Below are 21,088 nucleotides of genomic sequence, written 5' to 3' on the forward strand. Positions count from 1 at the left end.
TAATTATTCAAATCAAAATTAATCAAAAATTAAAAAAAAAAGTTATCCGGTGCACAAAATCATAAGCGTCATGCTGCGAAAGAAGCAGATAGTAAGAAACAAACTGGGGCTCTTAATAAATTTGTTAAAATATTAAAATATTCTGATGCAGATTGTAACCAACTCGATACATCAGAAATCAGAGTTGAAGAACCGTGCACATCATCCAGTTTGCATGAAGGTACTATTGCAACTATTGAACAAGATAATTGAACATGATTTTAGTGAAAAATACTTAGAATTTAGTCAACTACAACAAGATTTAGTTGTAGTTGACCATGAAACTAACACATTATTAGTCTCTGTGAATTTAGAAGATCCAGGTGAACGGGGAAATATTGATGAAAAATTACGAGTTGTTTTAATTGTAATGGGGCCTGTTCAAAATAAAAATATAATATATCCCAGAGATACATATGGTCGTACATTTGGCGACACGTATTATAATAGAAAAATGGAAAACGGGAGCTCGTGCCAAGAACATGGCTCATTTATTCCGAAACTTTAAATTCTGTTTTTTGCTTTTGTTGCAAACTTGTCGCACCTACTGAATCAACTGAATCACCCTCTGAGTCTTGTAGAAGGTTTATAACGATTGGAGAAATGTAACTACAACTTTACATAGACATGAGACTAGTTTAACTCACATGAAAAATTCCTAAAAATGGAAGGAACTTGATAAAAATTTAAAAACAAAACAAAACTACTATTGATTTCCAGACTCAAAGCATGTGTGAAATGGAAAAGAAACATTGGACGAGTGTTTTAGAACGCTTGATTGAAATTATAAAATTCCTTGGTAGCCGAAATTTATCTTTTCGCGGATCATCTGATAAATTATATGAAAGAAATAACGGCAATTTTTGAAAATTAGTCGAACTGTTTGAAAAGTTTGATCCCGTTATGGAAAATAATGTTGAAAGGGCACTACAACGAAACAATAGAGTGCACTATTTGAGTAAAGACAGTCAAAATGAAATATTGGAAACTTTAAGTAACGCAACGAGGGATACAATTTTATTATAAATTCGAAAATCCAAATATTATTCCATAATTTTAGACTGCACACCTGATGCAAGTAAAACAGAACAAATGACCATTATTATTCTCTTTGTTTCCTGTGACAATGGAATTGTCAAGATCAGGGAAAACGTTTTAGGTTTTCAGATATATCAGATTCCACAGGACGTGGTTTATGTGCAACAATAATGGAACAACTGGAAAAATGGAACATCCCCATTGAAGACATGCGAGGTCAAGGGTATGACAATGGGGCAAATATGAGCTCCAAAATTTGCTTTTGAACATAAATCCTCTAGCTTTTTACGTGCCATGTGCTGCTCATACTCTAAATTTAATCATTAACGATGCAGCATCAAAGTGAATGCAGATAAAATTAGTTTCTTTGCAATTATTCAAAAAATATACAATTTCTTTTCATTCTCTTACAAACGTTGGGCAATCCTTTTAAAATTCGTAAAAAATTAACATTGAAACAGCCATCAGAAACGCGATGGGAAAGAAAAATTAATGCAATCCGCCCTCTACGATATCAGTTAGGAGAAATTTACGATGCACTTTTTGAAATTTTAAATAATTAAAATTTTAATAAAGAAACAGCATGAAGCACAAACATTATGTGCTAAAATAAAGGACTACAAATTTATTTGCTCTCTTATAACTTGGTATGATTTACTTAACAGAATAAACCCTGTGAGTAAAATACTTCAAGACAAAAATATGAACATTACACTTGCTTTAGAATCTATCGAAAACTTAAAAATATTCTTACAAGAGTATCGATCAGATACGAATTTTAAAGAAGTTCTAAAAATGGCAAAATAACTGAGTGAAGAGGTGGATGGAGAACAAGAATTTAAAACTGGTACGGAAGTTCGACGACGAAAGAAGACACGACAATTTGACTACGAGCATCATGACGAAACGCCATAATCGCCAGAAGATAAATTTAGAGTGAATGTTTTATACACTTCTAGACGTTGCAATGTGTTCGTTAATAGAACGTTTTGAACAACTAAAAACATATTATGATAATTTCAATTTCTTGTATAGATTACTACAAATTAATAACGAAGATTTACGAAAAATTTGTGACGATTTAGAGATTCTCTTGAAGGACTGCGAAAACGTAAATGCAATAGAACTATATGACGAGTTATGTGCTTTCCGGGATATTTTTCGGAAGGATAATATAAATATTCAAAAGCCCTTTCGATATTCTTAATTTTATTGTGTTCAATAATTTATCTTTCCCTAACTTTTCAATTGCTGTAAGAATACTATTTACCTTAACTGTTAGTGTAGCGAGCGGTGAACGTTCCTTTTCCAAGTTGAAATTGATTAAAACCTACTTAAGAACAAGTATGTCACAAAAAAGGCTTGTTAGTTTGGCGTTAATAGCTATTGAAAATGATATATGTGCGGAATTAGACGTTAAGACCATTATTTCTAATTTTGTGAATATGAAATCAAAAACCTTAAAATTTTAATTAAAAAAAAATTTCAAGCATATTTATGTAATTTAATTTATTTTCTGTTATTCTGTAAAGATGTCATTTTTTGAATACTTATATTAAATGTTCTAATTATTTCTGAATTCTTTTCTTATTTTCTCATCTATCTTGAGTTTCTTTTATTTTCCTAAAAGATAGTTCCACTTAAAAAATTATTAAGAATATTTTACAAGTAACTTGTAAAAATTTTAGTAACTTGTAAAATGAAGAATTTTTTAAACTTTAGTTCAAATATATTTTAACTTTAATTAAAATTAATTTTAATTTTGTTAGCGATTCGGGTCGGTGAGAAGGCTATAATCCCTGTATCATTATATTCAACGATTAAAGTGAAGTGGCTTTATCAAAATTTGCTTTAACTTTTGAGAATTTTTTGAATATTCGAGTTTTTAACGATTATCCTGCCTAGTCAACACTCCCGGTTCGTTACATTTAGCGAACTAACGTGTGGCTGTTCTGTCAAAATTTATTTAAGAAATTTCAAATAATTTAAATTTTTATTATCGTAAAAGAACTACACACTCCCGGATCGTTACAGGGGCGATTAGATAGAAATTGCATGCGGGCATCAAAGACCCTAACGCCGGTTCTGGTCTTGGATCCTCCTTTATGCAGTTCTTTCCACACCTTCGGGACTAAACCATACGCGAGACTCAGATTAAACAACATGGTCAAGGGCACTAATAATTATAGAAATGATGTCCAAGAGATTTCAAGTGTGACGACATCCGGCCACTCGTAAATAAAGAACATTTACGAAATGTTAGTTTTGAAGAAAGTGACGACGATTAAAATATGCACTTTATTTTGTTTCGCCTAAAACATTTATGCATTATGGGCAATGAAGTTTACGTATATTTTTGTATTTTTATAAGTTTATACTATGTAATATTTGTTTCATAGTTTATGTTTTCTTAACTTACATGAATTACCTGAATTAAATAAATTTTTTTTTTTTTGTTGGATATGTCATTATTGTTTATATAATGTAAAAAAAAAAAAAAAAACGATTTCGGGACATAACCCTACTTTTTCTATGTGATCTGAGTCTCGCATAACGCGTCATTTCTGAGCCTAACATCCGCATTATACGAGGGTTACCTCTACTGTACAACAAACTGGAGTTTCAAATTGTTTTAGTAAGAACATTTTATGAAATGATTTATTAACATAATTCTTTATTCTGTTTGAGAAGACGAAGACAAGTGAATTTAATTATAACAGTACGTTAAATTTCGCGACATTAAAAAACTTATATTATGGTAAACGACGAAGGAAAAGAATATATACGTTTAATTATTCCAATTTATTTTAAAGATTGCTTAATAAAAGTTACCTAATATAAAGAAATAAAATGTGGTGTATATAAATGCAAGTCATCAGAAAGGACTGATTTCAACAACAAGTATTTCATTAATGAATATAAAAATTTTAAAAAAAATCTTTAACTTGGCCAAAAAATCTCTATTTCTATTTTTATTTCAATTTAATTTTATTCATTAATGAAATACTTGTTGTTGAAATCAGTCCTTTCTGATGACTTGCATTTATATACACCACATTTTATTTCTTTATATTAGGTAACTTTTATTAAGCAATCTTTAAAATAAATTGGAATAATTAAACGTATATATTCTTTTCCTTCGTCGTTTACCATAATATAAGTTTTTTAATGTCGAAATTTAACGTACTGTTATAATTAAATTCACTTGTCTTCGTCTACTCAAACAGAATAAAGAACTATGTTAATAAATCATTTCATAAAATGTTCTTACTAAAACAATTTGAAACTCCAGTTTGTAGAGTTCTTTAATAGATTGATCGACAGCTATAAATAAAAATCGCAAATCCTCATACCTGATCTGTCGTCTCTTCCGAAATTTATCCTTCACTAAGTCAATTTTTAAATTAATTAAGACTGACTAGATAGTGTCAACTTCGTTTTCTGGTAATTCAAATGTGCAGACGTGAGGAAAGTCATAAAGAAACTCCAATAATAATAATAATAATAATAATAATAATAATAATAATAATAATAATAATAATAATAATTAATAAATAAATAAAATAAATAGCTGCAAATTTCTTACCCTTAATAAGAAAATGAAAAGTTCAACCCTGGATTTGTAAATCCTTAAATTAACATTCCAGTGTTCCATTTTAAATAATAATAAAAAAATAAAAAAAAAAACTAGAAATTTTAATTGCCGGTTTCTTCTAAAAGTCTCGTAAACTATTCATATTCACTTCCTTTAAAGTTTACAACTTTATTTTTTATTTTCTAGTAAAAACAAACAGCCATTAAAACTCAACTTGTCGCATCTTCTCCCCAGTAGCAAAATCGTAGTTGTATTCGTAGATAACAGTTGATGAATTTTAAAACGCATTTCTTTCGTATATATGAGACTTCAAACATAACTATCCGCTACCGAGTTCTAAAATTCCCTATATTTTTGCAACAAATATTATCCTAGTTACGTAGTAGTCGACAACTTTTTAAACTTTTTTTTTAGCATGAAAGATTTCAAACAGAATTATCTATTATTGTTCCTCCCAAAAATGTCTATATTTTTCCACCAGTGGTATCGTAATTCTTCCTATTCGCGCATGTTCCAACAAGCATGATGCTTCCTGTTTCCGTTACTGTCAAGAAGCTAAAGCAATGAGCCGCCATTACGTGTTATCGTGAGGACGCTTTACTTAAAAACAGGAAATTGACACATTTTGATCAAAACAAGTAAAAGTTTCTTATCGTCACTACTTATAAACAAATTCAGACTTAATAGTTAATATTTCAAATTATAATTATCAGACATAAAGTTACGATATCTGTTTCTGACAACAATCTTTACATTTATTTGTTTCAAAAGGCACATTATACATAAAGCGATATAAAACAATACACAATTTATTATTGTATAAAGCAATTGCATTTTTTTTCACGATATAATCACATTAACCAAAAAAAAAATCATAATTATAAAGAAAAAATTAGCGTTCACACAATTTAAATGAAGTGATACAGATGGTCTACAATAGTAAACTGCCAACATTTTATACTCAATTTTTTTCTCACATGGAGTCAAAAACTTGAGTTTCTTCGGGAAAAAATAAAAATGAAACAATTGTAATTGCTGTATAGTTTTGCGGCAATATTTCCTCTAATTTTTACCGCCCAGTCCATGTGCACATGAAAAACATTTTGTGCTTTTTTAAGCCTCAGATTCAATGTGTGTGTGTGTGGGGGGGGGGGGGGTAGCCTGTACCATATTGTTCGTTGAGGTCGCCGTTTCAACACTTTTGTCCACTTACTTTAAAGGAATTTGCAGTTCTTTTCCGCTTTAATTCCGACTGTGACATCTTGAGGGTTTATAAAGCTGTTAATGTAATTCTCATATTAATGTTGCCCATTTTTCGTTAATTCATAACCTATAAAATTAGGAGACCTACATTAATTCGCTTAAATTCGCGTAGCTAAAAATCTATAACCATTTGCAAGAGTTCAAGTGTACTGTCGAGACCAGCCCTTTCTTAATCATTTTACCCGGGAGGAACCCTTAAGTAATTTTCAGATCTTATGGAACCCTGCATAAAAATGATTGTATCTTTATATTTATTTATGTATATATTATATATTATTTCTACAATGTTAATTTTTTTTTTTTTTTAATCACGATCTCTCGTGGAATCCCGTTTTGGAAATCCTGGTCTAGACAGTAGACACTAAACAAATTTCTGCTACTTGCTGACGTCAGCGCCAGTTCGCCCATTCGGCGTAGGCTAAAATAACTAGTTATTATTATTGCTATTATTATTATTACATGACACCTCCAGGGAGTCCAAAGACTCATCGAGGGAGGGCACCTACTCTACAGATCTCTGTCTCCAGCAATGCACGCATACTTCACCATGGCAAATGTTCCTCCAACCATTCCGGATACAATACGCAATTCCCTTATACCCTTTCATCCGAAAGAGATCAGAAAAATATTGGCCAGATTAGATACAAAAAAAAAAAAAAAAAAAAAAAAAACTGGAGAAATGCCATCAAAACCATTTCTCCAGTTGTCCTAAAGGTTTGTGCAGCGGAACTGACTCCTATCCTATGTCACCTGTATATGCTCTCTTTCTCCACTGGTATCTATCCCACAACTTGGAAATTGACCTATGTTCAACCCATTCCCAAGAAGGGGGACAAGTCACTGCCGTCCAACTACCACTCTATCTCCCTCACCTCAGTTCTGTCTAAAGCCTGGGTTCCTAACCTGTGGGCCACGACCACAAGGGGGTAGCGGCCCAATACGGTTACACTGCAATGTTCTAGGGTTGTAAGAGTGATTTCTGATAAATGAAGGAATTTGAAACTGGTTGCCGAGATGCAAGTTCAGGCAGCGTATTAAATGTTCGGTTAAATTAATAAATAAATTATATTTATATTCTGAAAAATCTATTTTTAATGCCTTTTCTTTTCTCTATTAAAAATACCTTTTTATGCAAATGTGGTTGGTGTCGCAGATTACTTGGCTATTATGAAAGGGGATTCGCAACTTGAAAAAGATTGGAAAACAGTGATCTAAACTAATGGAGCGAACCATGAATTCCCAACTCCGACACTACCTCGAAGGCACCTAGCTAATAAATGACTACCAGTATGAATTCCGACGCTGCTGATCAACAGGAGATCTACTCACATATATCATTCATCTCTGGACACATGCTATGGAGAAGATTGATGAATCCCAAGTGGTTGAAGTTGAGATCTCCAAAGCTTTTGACTACGTTTGGCACAAAGGCTTACTAAACAAACTCCTATTATTTGGTCTGCCCAAGGACTTCTGTTGGATTGTCTGGACACACACCGTGTGATGTGAATGGTTCTTTTTCCTCTCACCATTCAACTAATGCCATTGCCTCCTCAGCTTCTAAAAAACTAGGATTTTTCTTTCGCTCAATCTGCCCAGCTATTGAATAGTGCTCTCACATTTGGAGCTCCCTCAAAATGCTTGACTCAATCCAAAGAAGAGCAATTTACCAACTCATTCCTCCTCGCACTTTCGCACAGACATTTGGTTTCTGCAATTTGAGTTTTCTATAAATATTCCCATGGCAAATGTTCATCTGAAATAGCATCAATAATTCTCCCACTCGGTATTGAGTCTGTGGGAACACAGACAACTGCCGTCCAGCATCTGTTCACGGTACATTTGAAACTCACAGAACAAGTTTCTTTTCTTCCTCCTTCATTCCCACTATTACTGTAACAGTCTTCCTCCTTATGTGTTTCCCAAGGAATACCGTACACAGGCTTTTAAATCAAAGGTGAACAAGTTTCTCCTTTCCCAATCCACTACCCATACAGGGTAGGTTGATTAACCAACCTCTGAACATTAAAAAAAAGTATTAGTAAAAAAAATTAAACCTATGTTAGCCGCATGCATTCTCTGACCGGTTAGCGTGTTTTGTGGGGGTGGGGGGGGGAGAAGCCACGTGTCCATGAGCGTTTACAATTTTCAAATAACTTTTCAACAGGTTTCTCAATACGTAGTATTATTGAGAAACGCGGTGTGTGCGTGTGTGTGTGTGTGAGTGTGTGTGTGTGCACTGTTTATCACCAGTTCAAATATTTAATTACAGACAATAGCACTTGTATAAGGCATGGAAATTACAGGCACTTATATCCCCACAATCATTTTTTCAATGTTTATTCCTGATGAAGCCACCAAATGATTACAGCCTACCAATGAATGAGATCCAACTGACGTCATCAAAACTCATTTTTACTCCCATGACCAGCGGTAGAATAATCTAAGTAATCAAGCTATTTAAGAGCGTAATACAAATACTGAATAATAGTAACTGTAAAGTCTTACACTATTTGCTTATTGACACTTACCTACGCTTCCACATGGGGGTGTACCAATGCGCCTGTCACGTGCTCTCCAAAGCAAGGAACGAACAAATCCTTTCGTTCCTATGTGCACAGCATCTACACTAAGACTGCGTGGCATCTGAAACTGCCACCACTCGAACGAATTTGCCTGTGGCATACTTCGACAGTCGACTTGATACAGTTCAGTAAGAGAGTACAATTTATAAGTAATGTCTTTGCCAACTAGGTTATGGAGAAGGACTTGCAAGTAGGGACTATTTTCGAGAGTTTCTTGTAGAATATTCCGTGGCCAACACAGATATAAGGAGGGTTCTGTAGCTGTTAGTGTCACCTAAAGAGAACAAATTCACAGGAAACAGTAAGATAGAAAAATCACCAGAATACTTGTCTATCTTAATTTTTAAAAACCGACATTCCTGATAGTCAGGAGTTGCTGGTTTAACTGTTTACAAACATGGTTTTAAAGTTTTAAAAGAATTAGAAGAATAAATTTCATTCATATATGATTTGTGGCAACTGAATACTTTATGAATTACGATAACAAAATAATAGGACTGCTTTTATTACAGTACACGTAGTAACATCACGATTAAGTTATGTTTTTATATATTTTTGATACATTCGTCGTAGAAATAACACGCAGAATATTCGTAACATTGAATAAATATCAGTTATTTAGTGACACTCTTAAAAATGGTTGCAAAATTACTGAAGTACTAAACCTTGTTTATGAAGATGACGCCAGTCCAAAATGTATTTTTGAATGAGTGAAGAGCTTTTCTCTAGCCAAAAAAAAAAAAAAAAAAAAAGTTAATACTGATAAGCGATCTGAACATCCAGCAACATCACAGTGTTGCTGGATGTTCAGCAACACTGTAAATGTTGCTGAACCGTGATGTTGCTGAACAACATCACGGTGTTGTTCAGCAACATAAAAACAACGTTAGTTATTAGAATTACATTTATATAACATTATCCAAATGTTTGTAAAATTAATTTTTTGTATTAATTTGTTTTTAAAAAAATTCCGTTCATATATACAAGCTCGGACCGCTAATTTTTTGCCTTCAATTACCAAGTGATTGTATTTTTTTTTGTTATTTTTGTATATATAATAAAACAGGCAACTTGTTATTTACAAAAGATTTTAAGACACGCATCTGGTGATCCTTTTTGTTCTTTTAAAATTTCATTGGCTAAAAAAGGAAGCTGCAAGAGGCAGCTGCACATACTTAGCGTACATGGAAGACAGAATTCCCATTATTACTTCTGCTATACAATCTTTCCTTCCACATAAATCTGTGACTAATTATTATTTCTATTTCTCTTCCTATTTTTAACATGACATGATGGAATTTCTCAGTTTGCTTGGATGTACTGTAAAATATCTTAGAAAATAAATTATCGCTCCAACTACCATAAATAATCCAAAAAACAAATAAAAGTTTTAGAGAAAAGGAACACTAAAAATGTGGAATGGTACAAATGACAGTGACAAAACATTCTATAAACTGAGCTTCTTTGCCAAATGAGTCAGGCCAGACAAACGGTTTCGCAAAACCTAAGAGACAACATTATGTGCTTGAACATAAACGAGAGATTCGCTTTTCCAACAAATGTAAATCATGAATGATGAACATAATGCACATTTCTGCATTCTCGGCAATAAACGTACCATCTGCTGTGTGGTATGGCGATACCCCAATAAATTCGTTAACTCACCTTCTGAACACACTGGCTGTTTTGTCACATGCCACTACAACTTTTCTTGTCAGACCTCAGTTTAGTGTATATGCTTACTCATAAGAAAAGAAAAACTAAACAAAAGAACTACATTTTTTATGGCTTCCAGCCATAAAAATTGTTAATTTTGATGGCTTGCCAACAATGCGCTTTTTGTATAAAACAGTAAAAGTGGGCATTATCCTATTTATCATGATTAAGCTTGCATTAACCACGATAAATCAGTATAAAGAGAGTGATAATCCTGATTTTAATGGTTTCGTTATCACGCAATAATATACAGTAGTATGCAGGAAAAGTACCTCAACAGTCAGCCATTTAAAGATACATATGTGAAAGAGGCATAAGAATCGTTTATTCTCCCTCGACATTTACTGTAGGAAAAAACCAGTGCCTCACTAAACGGAACACCAACAATCACAATAAACAGAAATATATTTAAGACAATATTCACAGATGAAAATCTTTATTCCTTTGAATGGTGCAGTACAAAAACTTTTTTTTTCATTCCTCTTCTTTTTACCTTTCTTTGACATGAGCATTATAAGACTGCTCATGTCTTCTTTTACCTCACTTATAAGATACGTCGTATTTTGTCATAAAATCCATTTTGCCGTATTTTCGATTAAACACTTCTATAGATAGGAAAGACTAGCTGCAATGTTCTTCGAATATCGTTAATATCTACAGGGTGTCCCAAAATTCACGCAAGAAGTAATTTTGATAGAAAACACAGGTTTTTAATTAAAAATTGTAATTTCTTATCGATTCATAAAGTATACAGTATAGGGTTATGCATGGAATAGCATATCGGGTAAATGGCCTCCACGGCTTTGCTGGCACATACGCACTCTTTTGTCGAAATTTTCCATGAACGTTTTGCATAAATGTGGCTGAATTTCGTTGATACAGCGCTGAATTTCCTCCTTCAAGGCGTGGGTGGTCGTGGGCTTATTGGCATAAACCTTAGACTGCAAAAAACCCCAAAGAAAAAAGTCCATCGGCGTTAAGCACATGATCTGGGCGGCCAATTCTGATCACCAAAACGGGAAATTACACGACCAGGAAATGACTCATGCAGTAATTGAATTGTTTCTCAGGCTGCATGGCATGTGGCACGGTGTTGTTGAAACCACATGTGGTCCATATCCACATCTTGCAATTTAGGCACAAACAACTGGATTATCATGTAGCGATAGTGAGCACCATTAACTGTTATTGCCGTACCATCCGCATTTTCGAAGAAGAATGGGCCGATGATGCCTCCAGCCCAAAATCCGCACCAAACAGTGACACGTTGTGGATGCATTTGTTTCTCAACAATCACTCGTGAATTTTCTGAACCCCAAATGCGACAGTTTTGTCGATTAACGAAGCCATCAAGATGAAAATGAGCCTCATCGCTGAAGATGATTTTGTTCGAAAAAAAAGCATCCACTTGTTGTTGTTCCATAATCCATTCAACGAACTCTCTTCGCTGTGTGTGTGGTCAGTAGGCTTCAGTTCTTGAGTCAATTGAACTTTGTAAGCATAAAGATGCAAAGCTTTCGTGAGAATACGCTGTAGAGAGCTTCTCGAAATGCCCAATTCAAGACCACGGTGCCGAATTGATGTTCCTGGACTCTCAGCAACACTCTCATGAACTGCTTCGATGTTTTCTGTTGAACGACTTGTTGAAGGACGGCCAGAGTGTATAAGATCACTAATTGATCCAGTTTCCTTGAATTTTACGCTCACTATTCCGACCATATTTTGTACGAAAATCGCGAACTGTAGCTGCCAAACCTTCATTATTTTTAAAATATTCCTCAACAATGAAAATGCGTTGTTCTTTCGTGTAGCGCTCCATTTTTAATAACCCTGAACTGTCAGCTGTCACGCTGTCTTTTTTTTTCTCGTTGGCAACACTTTACCGCACAAATGGCGCTTAATTTAAATCTTGCGTGAATTTTGGGACACCCTTTATTATATCCCTCTCAACTTGCATAAAACAAGAATAATGTAAAATATTTTCGAATGAGTTCTTTACTGTGCTTTGAAGCTTTAAACAATAAGGTTTTCTTGTATTATATGTTATAATAAGGTCAAAAAAGTAGCCAGACTATTATTATTCCTGACACCTCCAAGGGAGTCCGAAGACTCATTGTGGGAGGACACCTATTACTATACAACTGTCTCCACCACTACATTGAACCTTTACTACCAATCATCTACATCAACGCCATCTACCGCCCACCACCACCACAACTAGTATTTTTTGTCTGTAAATTGCGTGTGTTCTGAAGGGCCGATTTGTCTATATGCGGGATGAAAAACCCGAGTTTCCGGGAGAAAAAACCTTGCTACCTCCATATGAGATCGGCTAATTCACCTTCGATTGAAACTCGTCCAGATAAAGATTCCTCCCGTCGCGACGAGAATCGAACTTAGGCCTATACCGTCGTTTTTCCAATTGCGCTACAGAGGCTCTATTGTTCCAACAGCTATGAATAATACAAAAAAAAAAAAAGTTAAAGTATTTTCGAAAGAAAAAAAAGACAACCATCCTAACTACAAGCTATGCCTATTTATTTTGGAAAATTTACATTACAAGAAAAAAAATATTATGAAGTCACCAAGAATTTGAAGAGAATAGTAATAAATGGATTCAAAACATGTCTGCCATCAAACACTCGTATGTTCTTAAATATGATGACATGACGTCTGGACATGTCGCACACGCTTACAAACACTTAAGAACAAAAATGCTTAAGAATAAGATTCTCACTTTCACGCAATGTCAAAACAGTCCAAAGATATCAACAAGGAAGTTTTAATCACAGATAAGCCACTTGGGAAAAGTATCCCATGTTTAAAGTGGTACCCAGGAATTACTGCTGCTAAGCTACACGAAATTATCCGTCTCCAACATTACCAAGTGATAATCGAACGGTAGAACATAAATTAGCTTCAAATGGGCAGATAATAGAAAAATAAAGCATAAATGTCTGTATGTGTACTTCAATCAAATGATTTAAATAAAATAACATAAAAATAAAAAAAGAAATGGCGTTGAAGAAGATTTCTTGAAACTCATCAAGACATTGTAGTGCTAAAGGGGGAACTCAGTTCCCTTTATCTCCCCCCCCAAAGGAACGGCGTTTTTTTTTTACTTTTCCAGATTTATCCGTGGCCTTTTTAATCCGAGCACCAGGTAAGAGAACATTGTCTTTCCATAGATTAAGTGCTATTCTCGACTGCAAGTATTCGCAAATAATGTAGTGAATGTACAACCTAAATGTCAAAGAGAATGAGCAATGAATTTAGATGAATGAAATGAGTCTAAGAGGTCGGGGATGAGGAAGTATCATTGCCTAAATGCTTAGTCGATATTTAATAAATCATCCAGTCTCTTTTCCAGCCTAATGATGCAAAGAATTGTAATTGTTTCTTTAAAGACCTCTTACCTGAAAGCATTTGTCGTTGTTATTTGCAGAAGACTCCCATTCAGGTGAATCAATAAATTCATTGGGAAACAAGTAATGAAGAAGAACATCTTCGCACGTGGCTTTCATTCTGGAATGGATAAAAAAAAAAGAAGTATTAAAAAAAATTAGAGCCGATGTGCTATGTACATATACAAGGCATCATTAATAGTAGGGGGTGCCACTAATAACCAAATAGGGGTAGGATAAATGGTGGGGGATGTGACACAGGAAAAGTGACGTCATTAGTTGGACACTATGAACCAAACAGGGTAGGGTAAATGGGGGGAAGTGACGTCAGTGTCATGGGTGTGTGTTGTTATCAGATGTAGATAAGTGACGTAATTTGTTAGGTGTAAATAAGTGACGTCATTGAGGTGAAGGGGAAAAGGAGGTTATTGTAGTGGGGAGGTGTGACTTCCTGTGTGTCGTGGGTGGGAGATTTGTGTGAGTGTCTTGTTTTTCTTTGTTTTCAGTGGTGGCTTATGGGTAATGGTTTTAGTATGGAATTCTGGGTGATGATTAGAGTATCGAATGTTTGGAATTTCCATTTGGGAAGCATCTGTCATTGACGTCACGTTGTGTCTTTGGTTCGCATGTGGAATTGTGAGGAATGGTTTTAGAATGGAATTCTGGGTGATGGTTAGAGATAAGATAGAGTATGGAATGTTTGGAATTTTGCTGGGGGGGCACATCTGTCTGTGACGTCACATTGTGTCTTTTGGTTCGCGTATGGCATTCTGGGTAATTGTTCACATATGGAATTGTGGGTGATGGTTAGAGATAAGATAGAATAGAGTATGGAATGCTTGGAATTTCCCTGGGAGTTCATCCGTCATGCGTTGTGTCTTTGGTTCAAGTGTGGAATTATGGATAATGGTCAGAGCGTAGAATTCTGGGATGTGGTGGTTTTGTCAGTGACATGAGATGAGCTTTTTGTTCACGTGTAGCATTATGGGTAATGATTAAAGATTGGAATCCTGGGAGGATATTTGGTCAAGTACTGGGGATCATTGTGTGTGTGTGTGTGTGTGTGTGTGATGGGTATATCCCTCATCCCCCCCATCAAACACACACACGCACACTTTTTTCTTTCATATTCACATTTTCTAAAACAATTAATTACTGGATATCACTGGTATCCCCCCTCACCCCCATCAAACACACACACACACACACACACACACACACACACACGCTTTTTTTCTTTCATGTTCACATTTTCTAAAATAATTACTGGATTTCACTGGTAATCTCCTCACTCTCCCCATCAAACACATATCTGTTAGTGATGTCACTTACCTCAAACTGATGACACAGAGGTTATCAGTTTGGGTGTCATCACTAACAGATATCCCAAATGGGGGCTCTCATCTCCCCTTGACTGAGCAGATATCTTCTGGAGGAGAGGAGGGATCAATGTAGGGAAGACTGCCATCAACCTCTCAACTACCTTTTCACCCACCACCACCTAATGTTATATTTTTTCCCTCCCAACAATTTCGGACATATGAGTGACAGAACTAGTCACTTGCTCTTACATCGAAACGCTGTTTGAGCAAGGAAGATTAGTAATACTCGATGGTGTTTTCAAAAATAAAGAGAAGGTACATTTTCTTTTCTTTTCACACATTTGTGCATGATAAAAGTTTAAAATCATGTGGCTGACAGTCGAAACTTATTTCAAAACTTTATGACCCTACTGTTCTACAGGCAAAACAAGAAAGACAGAGCTAGCAAATAATGTAATTGTGGGTTTTTTAATGGATAAAGTACAAATGAATTAAATAGTTACAATTTTGTTATATATTAGATGTATCCAACAGATTAGAAAAGAAAAATCAAAAGAAATTTGCAAGTTTGTGAAATTTCTTGCCACAACTAAGAGTTTTTTTTAAAATCCACTCAGTGAATTATTAGTCTTATTTGTTCATGCCAATCTTCAAATATTTCAAGAAACTGTATCAACTTTTTTGGGAAAAAATCAGCTACAGAAGTAGCTTGTAAGCACAAGGAATCGGATGTTAAATTAATAGCTAGAATTTAACACGAAAAGTATAGTATCAGACCTAATGTTCAGTTGAAACAATAATAAATAATTACTTTATTTTTGTTAGAAAAAATACTTAACATAATAAGGATAAATAATATAGAAAACCATTCGAGCCACAGAGATAAGCTTTGCCCTATGATATCACAATGTAAGCTAAAATCACATCAACATTATATCCACCAGCATCCAAAAACATGTCCATGAGTCATCTGCACGAATGTTACATTTTTTGAAGAAACGGTCAGGGTAAACAGTACCATAAAGAATAACAATAGAGTCGAGTGCCTTTTCAGTTACTGCAATCGTTCATCCAGTGCAGCTATCGAATTGTATTGTGGTGTTTTGTGTCTTCTAAAGTAAAATAATGGGTGAGCAACAAAAGCTTTGAAATTTTCTTTCTTCGGGAAAATAGCACGAGACAAAATTCTTCACATAGCTCTAAAAGGATGGAAACCGGTTATTATTTTAAAAGATACATATGTTGTGTTGTGGTTATCGAGAAGCACATGGGGGAGGTTGCACTGCTGATGGAGTGATATCCTAGGATACTTGCAAAAAGGAGTAGAGTACGAATTGGACATTGGAGACTATTATATTCTCAAATGCCAAGATGGTGAACTGATGATAGAGGAAACAGGAAATGGTATAAGTAAACTTTTTTCTATTATCTGTGAAGAAGCTGAACAATCTTAACTATTTTTGGAAACTGAATTACCAGCTATTCATATCATGGGAAGAATTATCGCAGCCCATTTAAATTCATTGATGATTAAATCAGACCTTCAAGACTTTATTCAATTTGATAAAGATTCTTTATTTTGGGACATTTACGAACACTATACAAAGACTGCTTGTGTATATCTGATGACAAAATAATATGAGGAATCAATAAACACGCATGATGTCATTTTCAGACTAACGCCTTATCAATTGTACGAAGCTGTGCTTCCTATGGTGTCTGATCTTAAGACTTTTACGTGACCAGTTATTTTGATGTAATGTAATCAAGAAACAGTGAGTAATGAACATTTTCTTTATCAAACTCATTTGAAAATGTTAAGAGTGTAAACTAAATCTTGTGAAATATTTCTAGGTAAGCACGTGTGAATTTTTGTGAATATACTTGTAAATAATATTTCAGCAAAATAAAATGTGCATTTGTAAACTTAAATGAACAAAGATTTGCATTGTGTATATATATATATATATATATATATATATATATATATATATATATATATATATATATATATATATATATATATATATATATATATATATATATATATATATATATATATATATATACATAACTTTATACCTTAATGTAATTCTGTTTAATTATTGTAAAAAAAGTTAACATTTCTTTAGGGAAAAGTAATCGACTTTTAAGATCTAGAAAATTACAACTATATGAAGACAATATGTATAAAAACTGGTGACAAAGAAATCTGTAAGCAGAATCATTAACACAGATCATAATACAAGAAAACGTAAATATAAAAAAATCACAACTGTGAAATTAATGCTGGGAACAGAAAAAAAGTGGGGAAAACTGATATCCTGTAATTAATTATTTTATAAATGTCAATGCTACCTATTGACATTTTTTGAGTTATCAGCAAACATTGCATCCATATACGCGAAAACCAGAACTGATAATCTCAATTAGAATGTTGGTGTCATTAGTATCAGAGAAGGACCATGCACAAACATCAAAAAGGGAGGAATATGAGTCATGATTAGACACCATTGACTTTTACACTCACTCTAAAGTTTTAAATGTTTGGAACTTTATAACATATAAATTAACAAAGTATACTACAGAGCTAATATTTATTTGAAATAATAAGAAATAACTATTTATTTGCGCTGACAAAAGAAGTTTCTAATAAGAAGACACTAACACAGAGTTCAAACCCTTGTTAGTCCCATTTCCTTTAGTTAAAACTTACTAATGCTAAAGAAAAATACAATGTTTTGAAAAAAAAAATAAATAAATAAATAAACTTTCAGCTACAGAAGTAGCTTTGAAGCACAAGGAATCGAAGGTAAAATTAATAGCCAGAAGGGACAAGTTCATCCCCACTGTTTTGCAAACAAAAGCAGTTTCTGTATGTCAATGAAGGAGATATAAAAAGTAGATTTTGAGATGCATATTTTGAATTTTTAAAGTAAAATAGAGAAAAACAACCAAGCAGATTGAAAATATATATATATATATATAAGCATATCAAAAGCCCCTAATGAGTGATGCGAGCATTCGGGTTGAGGTATTCGAAATTATGAAAACAATATGGGTGTGAATGTCAAAACTTTGAAAAGCTGATAAATTTCTTGTTTGTGATGATCATAAATATTTATTTCAAGAAATATGGTAACCCTTCTTTCAGACACTTGTAAATTTAAAGTCTTACTTTCTGTTTAGTTACAAATGCAAAAAAAATAATAACGAGTGCTAATTGCCAAGTCTTTGTGCAATCTGTCACAATACAGTGTGAAATTAACAGAAGAGGATAGCGATGACTTTCCTTTACTTTACTTTGCATGATGTCACTAAGTAGAGAACATCCACACAACCATGGGAAAACATAGCCATGAGCCATATTGTGAATGATATTAAGGAAATGGACAGAAATCTATAAGGAACAAGAATCAACTGCATTTTCAGGTTATTTACTGCAATTCGTTCTTTCAGGTTGCAGATCATCTTTTGTGTGTGTGTATCATAAAGTAAAAAAAAATGAGTGAACCCAAAACCCTTTGAAATTTTTCTTTCTTCAGGAAAATAGCAGAAGAGACAAATCTTGTGAAATATTTCTAGGTAATTACATATTTGAATTTTCATTGTGAATATACTTGTAAAAAATATTTCAGTCAAATAAATGTGTATTTGTAAACTTAAATGAACAATTAAGGTGGCATCAATGTGTTCTCCATATTTAAGAATATTTATTCTGCTTAGAATTTGTAATAAAGTTAACATTTAATTAGAAAAGTAATGAAGTTTTTAAGATCTTAAACATGACAAAGAAGAGTAAAACTGAGATTCCAGTAATTAATTATTTTAGAAAATGTGAACATAAAAAGAAAAAAAAACGTGTGTGTGTGAGAGAGATCGGGAGATGAAGGGATACCATTGTACCCAGTAATTAATTATTTTAAAAAATGTCTACGGCAATCCATTGACAAATATTTTCCCATAGTTCCACACTCGAATCAATGACCACAACACTTGACCAAATATCCTCCCAGAATTCCAATCTTTAATCATTACCCATAATGCCACCATGAACAAAAAGCTCATCGTGCATCACTGACAAACCCACCAAATCCCAGAATTTCATGCTCTGACCATTACCCATAATTCCACACTCGAACCAAAAACACAACACGTGACTTCAATGACGGATGGTCCCCAAGGGAAATTCCAAGCATTTTATACTCTATCTTACCTTATCTCTAACCATCACCCACAATTCCATTCAATTACCCAGAACAATACACAAACAATTACCCAGAGTGCCATACACGAACCAAAAGACACAATTACGTCACAAACAGATATGTCCCCCCAGTGGAATTCTGAGCATTCCATACTCTATCTTATCTCTAACCATCCCCAGAAGTCTATACTAAAACCATTACCCACAATTCTACATGCAAAACAGACACAGTGTGACGTCAATGATGGATGGTCTCCCAGCGAAATTCCTAACATTCCATACTCTAACAATCACCGAGAATTCCATGCTCTGACCATTACCCACAATTCCACACGCGAACCAAAGACACGTGATCTCAATAACGGATGCTCCCCCTCAATGACATCACTTATTTACACCTAACAAATTACATCACTTATCTACATCTGATAACAACACACACCCATGACACTGACGTCACTTCTCACCATTTACCCTACCCCTATTTGGTGATTAGTGACACTCCTACTACTATCATCGAATATTCTACGCATTTAGACTAGACTAAACACATCTGAATGGAGGCAAACGACTACTTCTTGGGGCAAGCAATAGGTTTCTTTTCCTCCAAAAACAAACTAGTTAGAGAACAAATGCACCTAAGCACACAGAACTCAAATATCAAACATAAAAGGACAATGTAAAGTTCACTTAGGCTGATTTCTGTACGTAAGTGCGAAACAAGTATTCTGCTTTATAAACTAGACTGATGGGATAAACTACTTTGAATTCTATAAAGAAAATGTACCGAGCCTTGATAAGACTTCATCTACTGTGCCCAGATTTGGTCACCTAGGTTTCTTCTTGATGGGGAGGAGGTGGAGAGGATTCAGAGGCGAGTGACCAAGATGATAGTAGGTCTATGGAATGAACCATATGAGAACAGGTTGAAGATTTGTGGGTTGCAGAAATTAGTTGATAGGCAGAAAAGGGGAGATATGATTGAGACATTCAAATTACTGAAGGGTTTCTATAAAATATCAGAGGATATTTTTCAGATCAAGACTGGTGATGGGAGAACTAGGAGACATATATGGAAGCTGGGCAAGAGTGTGGTCAGCAAGGGTGTTAGAGCTGGGTTCTTTACTTTTAGAGTGGTGAAAGAGTGGAATAAGCTGCCAGAGTCTGTTGTGGGTGCTATGACGGTGAGTGAGTTCAAGGCAAGGTATGATAGATACTGTGAGAATGTCGTATAGTTGTGTGGACATGTTTAGGGCCTCCCTCGATGAGTCTAAGGACTCCCTGGAGTCGCCCGTAATAATAATAATAATAATAATAATAATAATAATAATAAAATTGTAATTACTAATTAAACACTTTATTGGTTCATCGTAATATCGACTAATCATTTAGAACTACCATTTAATCAAACTCAACCTCACCAAATCAGCATGCATTTCAGTTCACTTATTAAAAATAAACTAAACCTAAAACATAACCCTTTCTTTACTTTTTCTACACAACAGCGACAACAGAGATAACGGACTTCACCTGTTAATAAAGTACTTTGATCTTGCATCCCAGTAATCGTTCATACCCAACCAATATCCTGGCAGTTTTTGATAGCGTTTAGAATGAAATCGATATCTAGAGCTCTGGGACCAAAAAAGTTAGTATAGGCAATGAGAGATGAGACAAAAATATAAAAAAACATATTTTATAGATTTTAATTGGCTTATTATTCTATTTCTAGAAATCACACTAGCGATACAACGATTTTTTCACGACCTTCTGGTCGGAATGGTTCTTTTGCCAGACATCTTAACTTTTTTTTTTTTTAACGTAACTCTCACCTACAAAAGGCTGTAAACTTGTAGTGAATTAATACTGCGGGTTGGCAAAGTATTTATTATTATTATTTTTTATATTTTTGCATAATC

General features: G+C 34.1%; 1 protein-coding gene across 1 annotated transcript in view; it reads right to left on the reverse strand.

The window, feature by feature from the left end:
* LOC150094199 (popeye domain-containing protein 1-like) overlaps positions 1–21,088 on the reverse strand; it is an 86,237-nt gene that overhangs the window by 11,029 nt on the left and 54,120 nt on the right. The window contains exons 3-4 of the mRNA XM_090412276.1: positions 13,653–13,761; positions 8,467–8,794 (exon numbers count right to left, since the gene is read on the reverse strand). Of these exons, the coding sequence (XP_090268402.1) occupies positions 8,467–8,794; positions 13,653–13,761 (437 nt within the window). The remainder of the gene's footprint in view (positions 1–8,466; positions 8,795–13,652; positions 13,762–21,088) is intronic.

This window comes from Typopeltis vanoorti, chromosome 22 (genome assembly GCF_054136105.1).
Source record: "Typopeltis vanoorti isolate ZY-2024b chromosome 22, IOZ_Tvanoo_1.0, whole genome shotgun sequence".
Taxonomy (NCBI): Eukaryota; Metazoa; Arthropoda; class Arachnida; order Uropygi; family Thelyphonidae; genus Typopeltis; species Typopeltis vanoorti.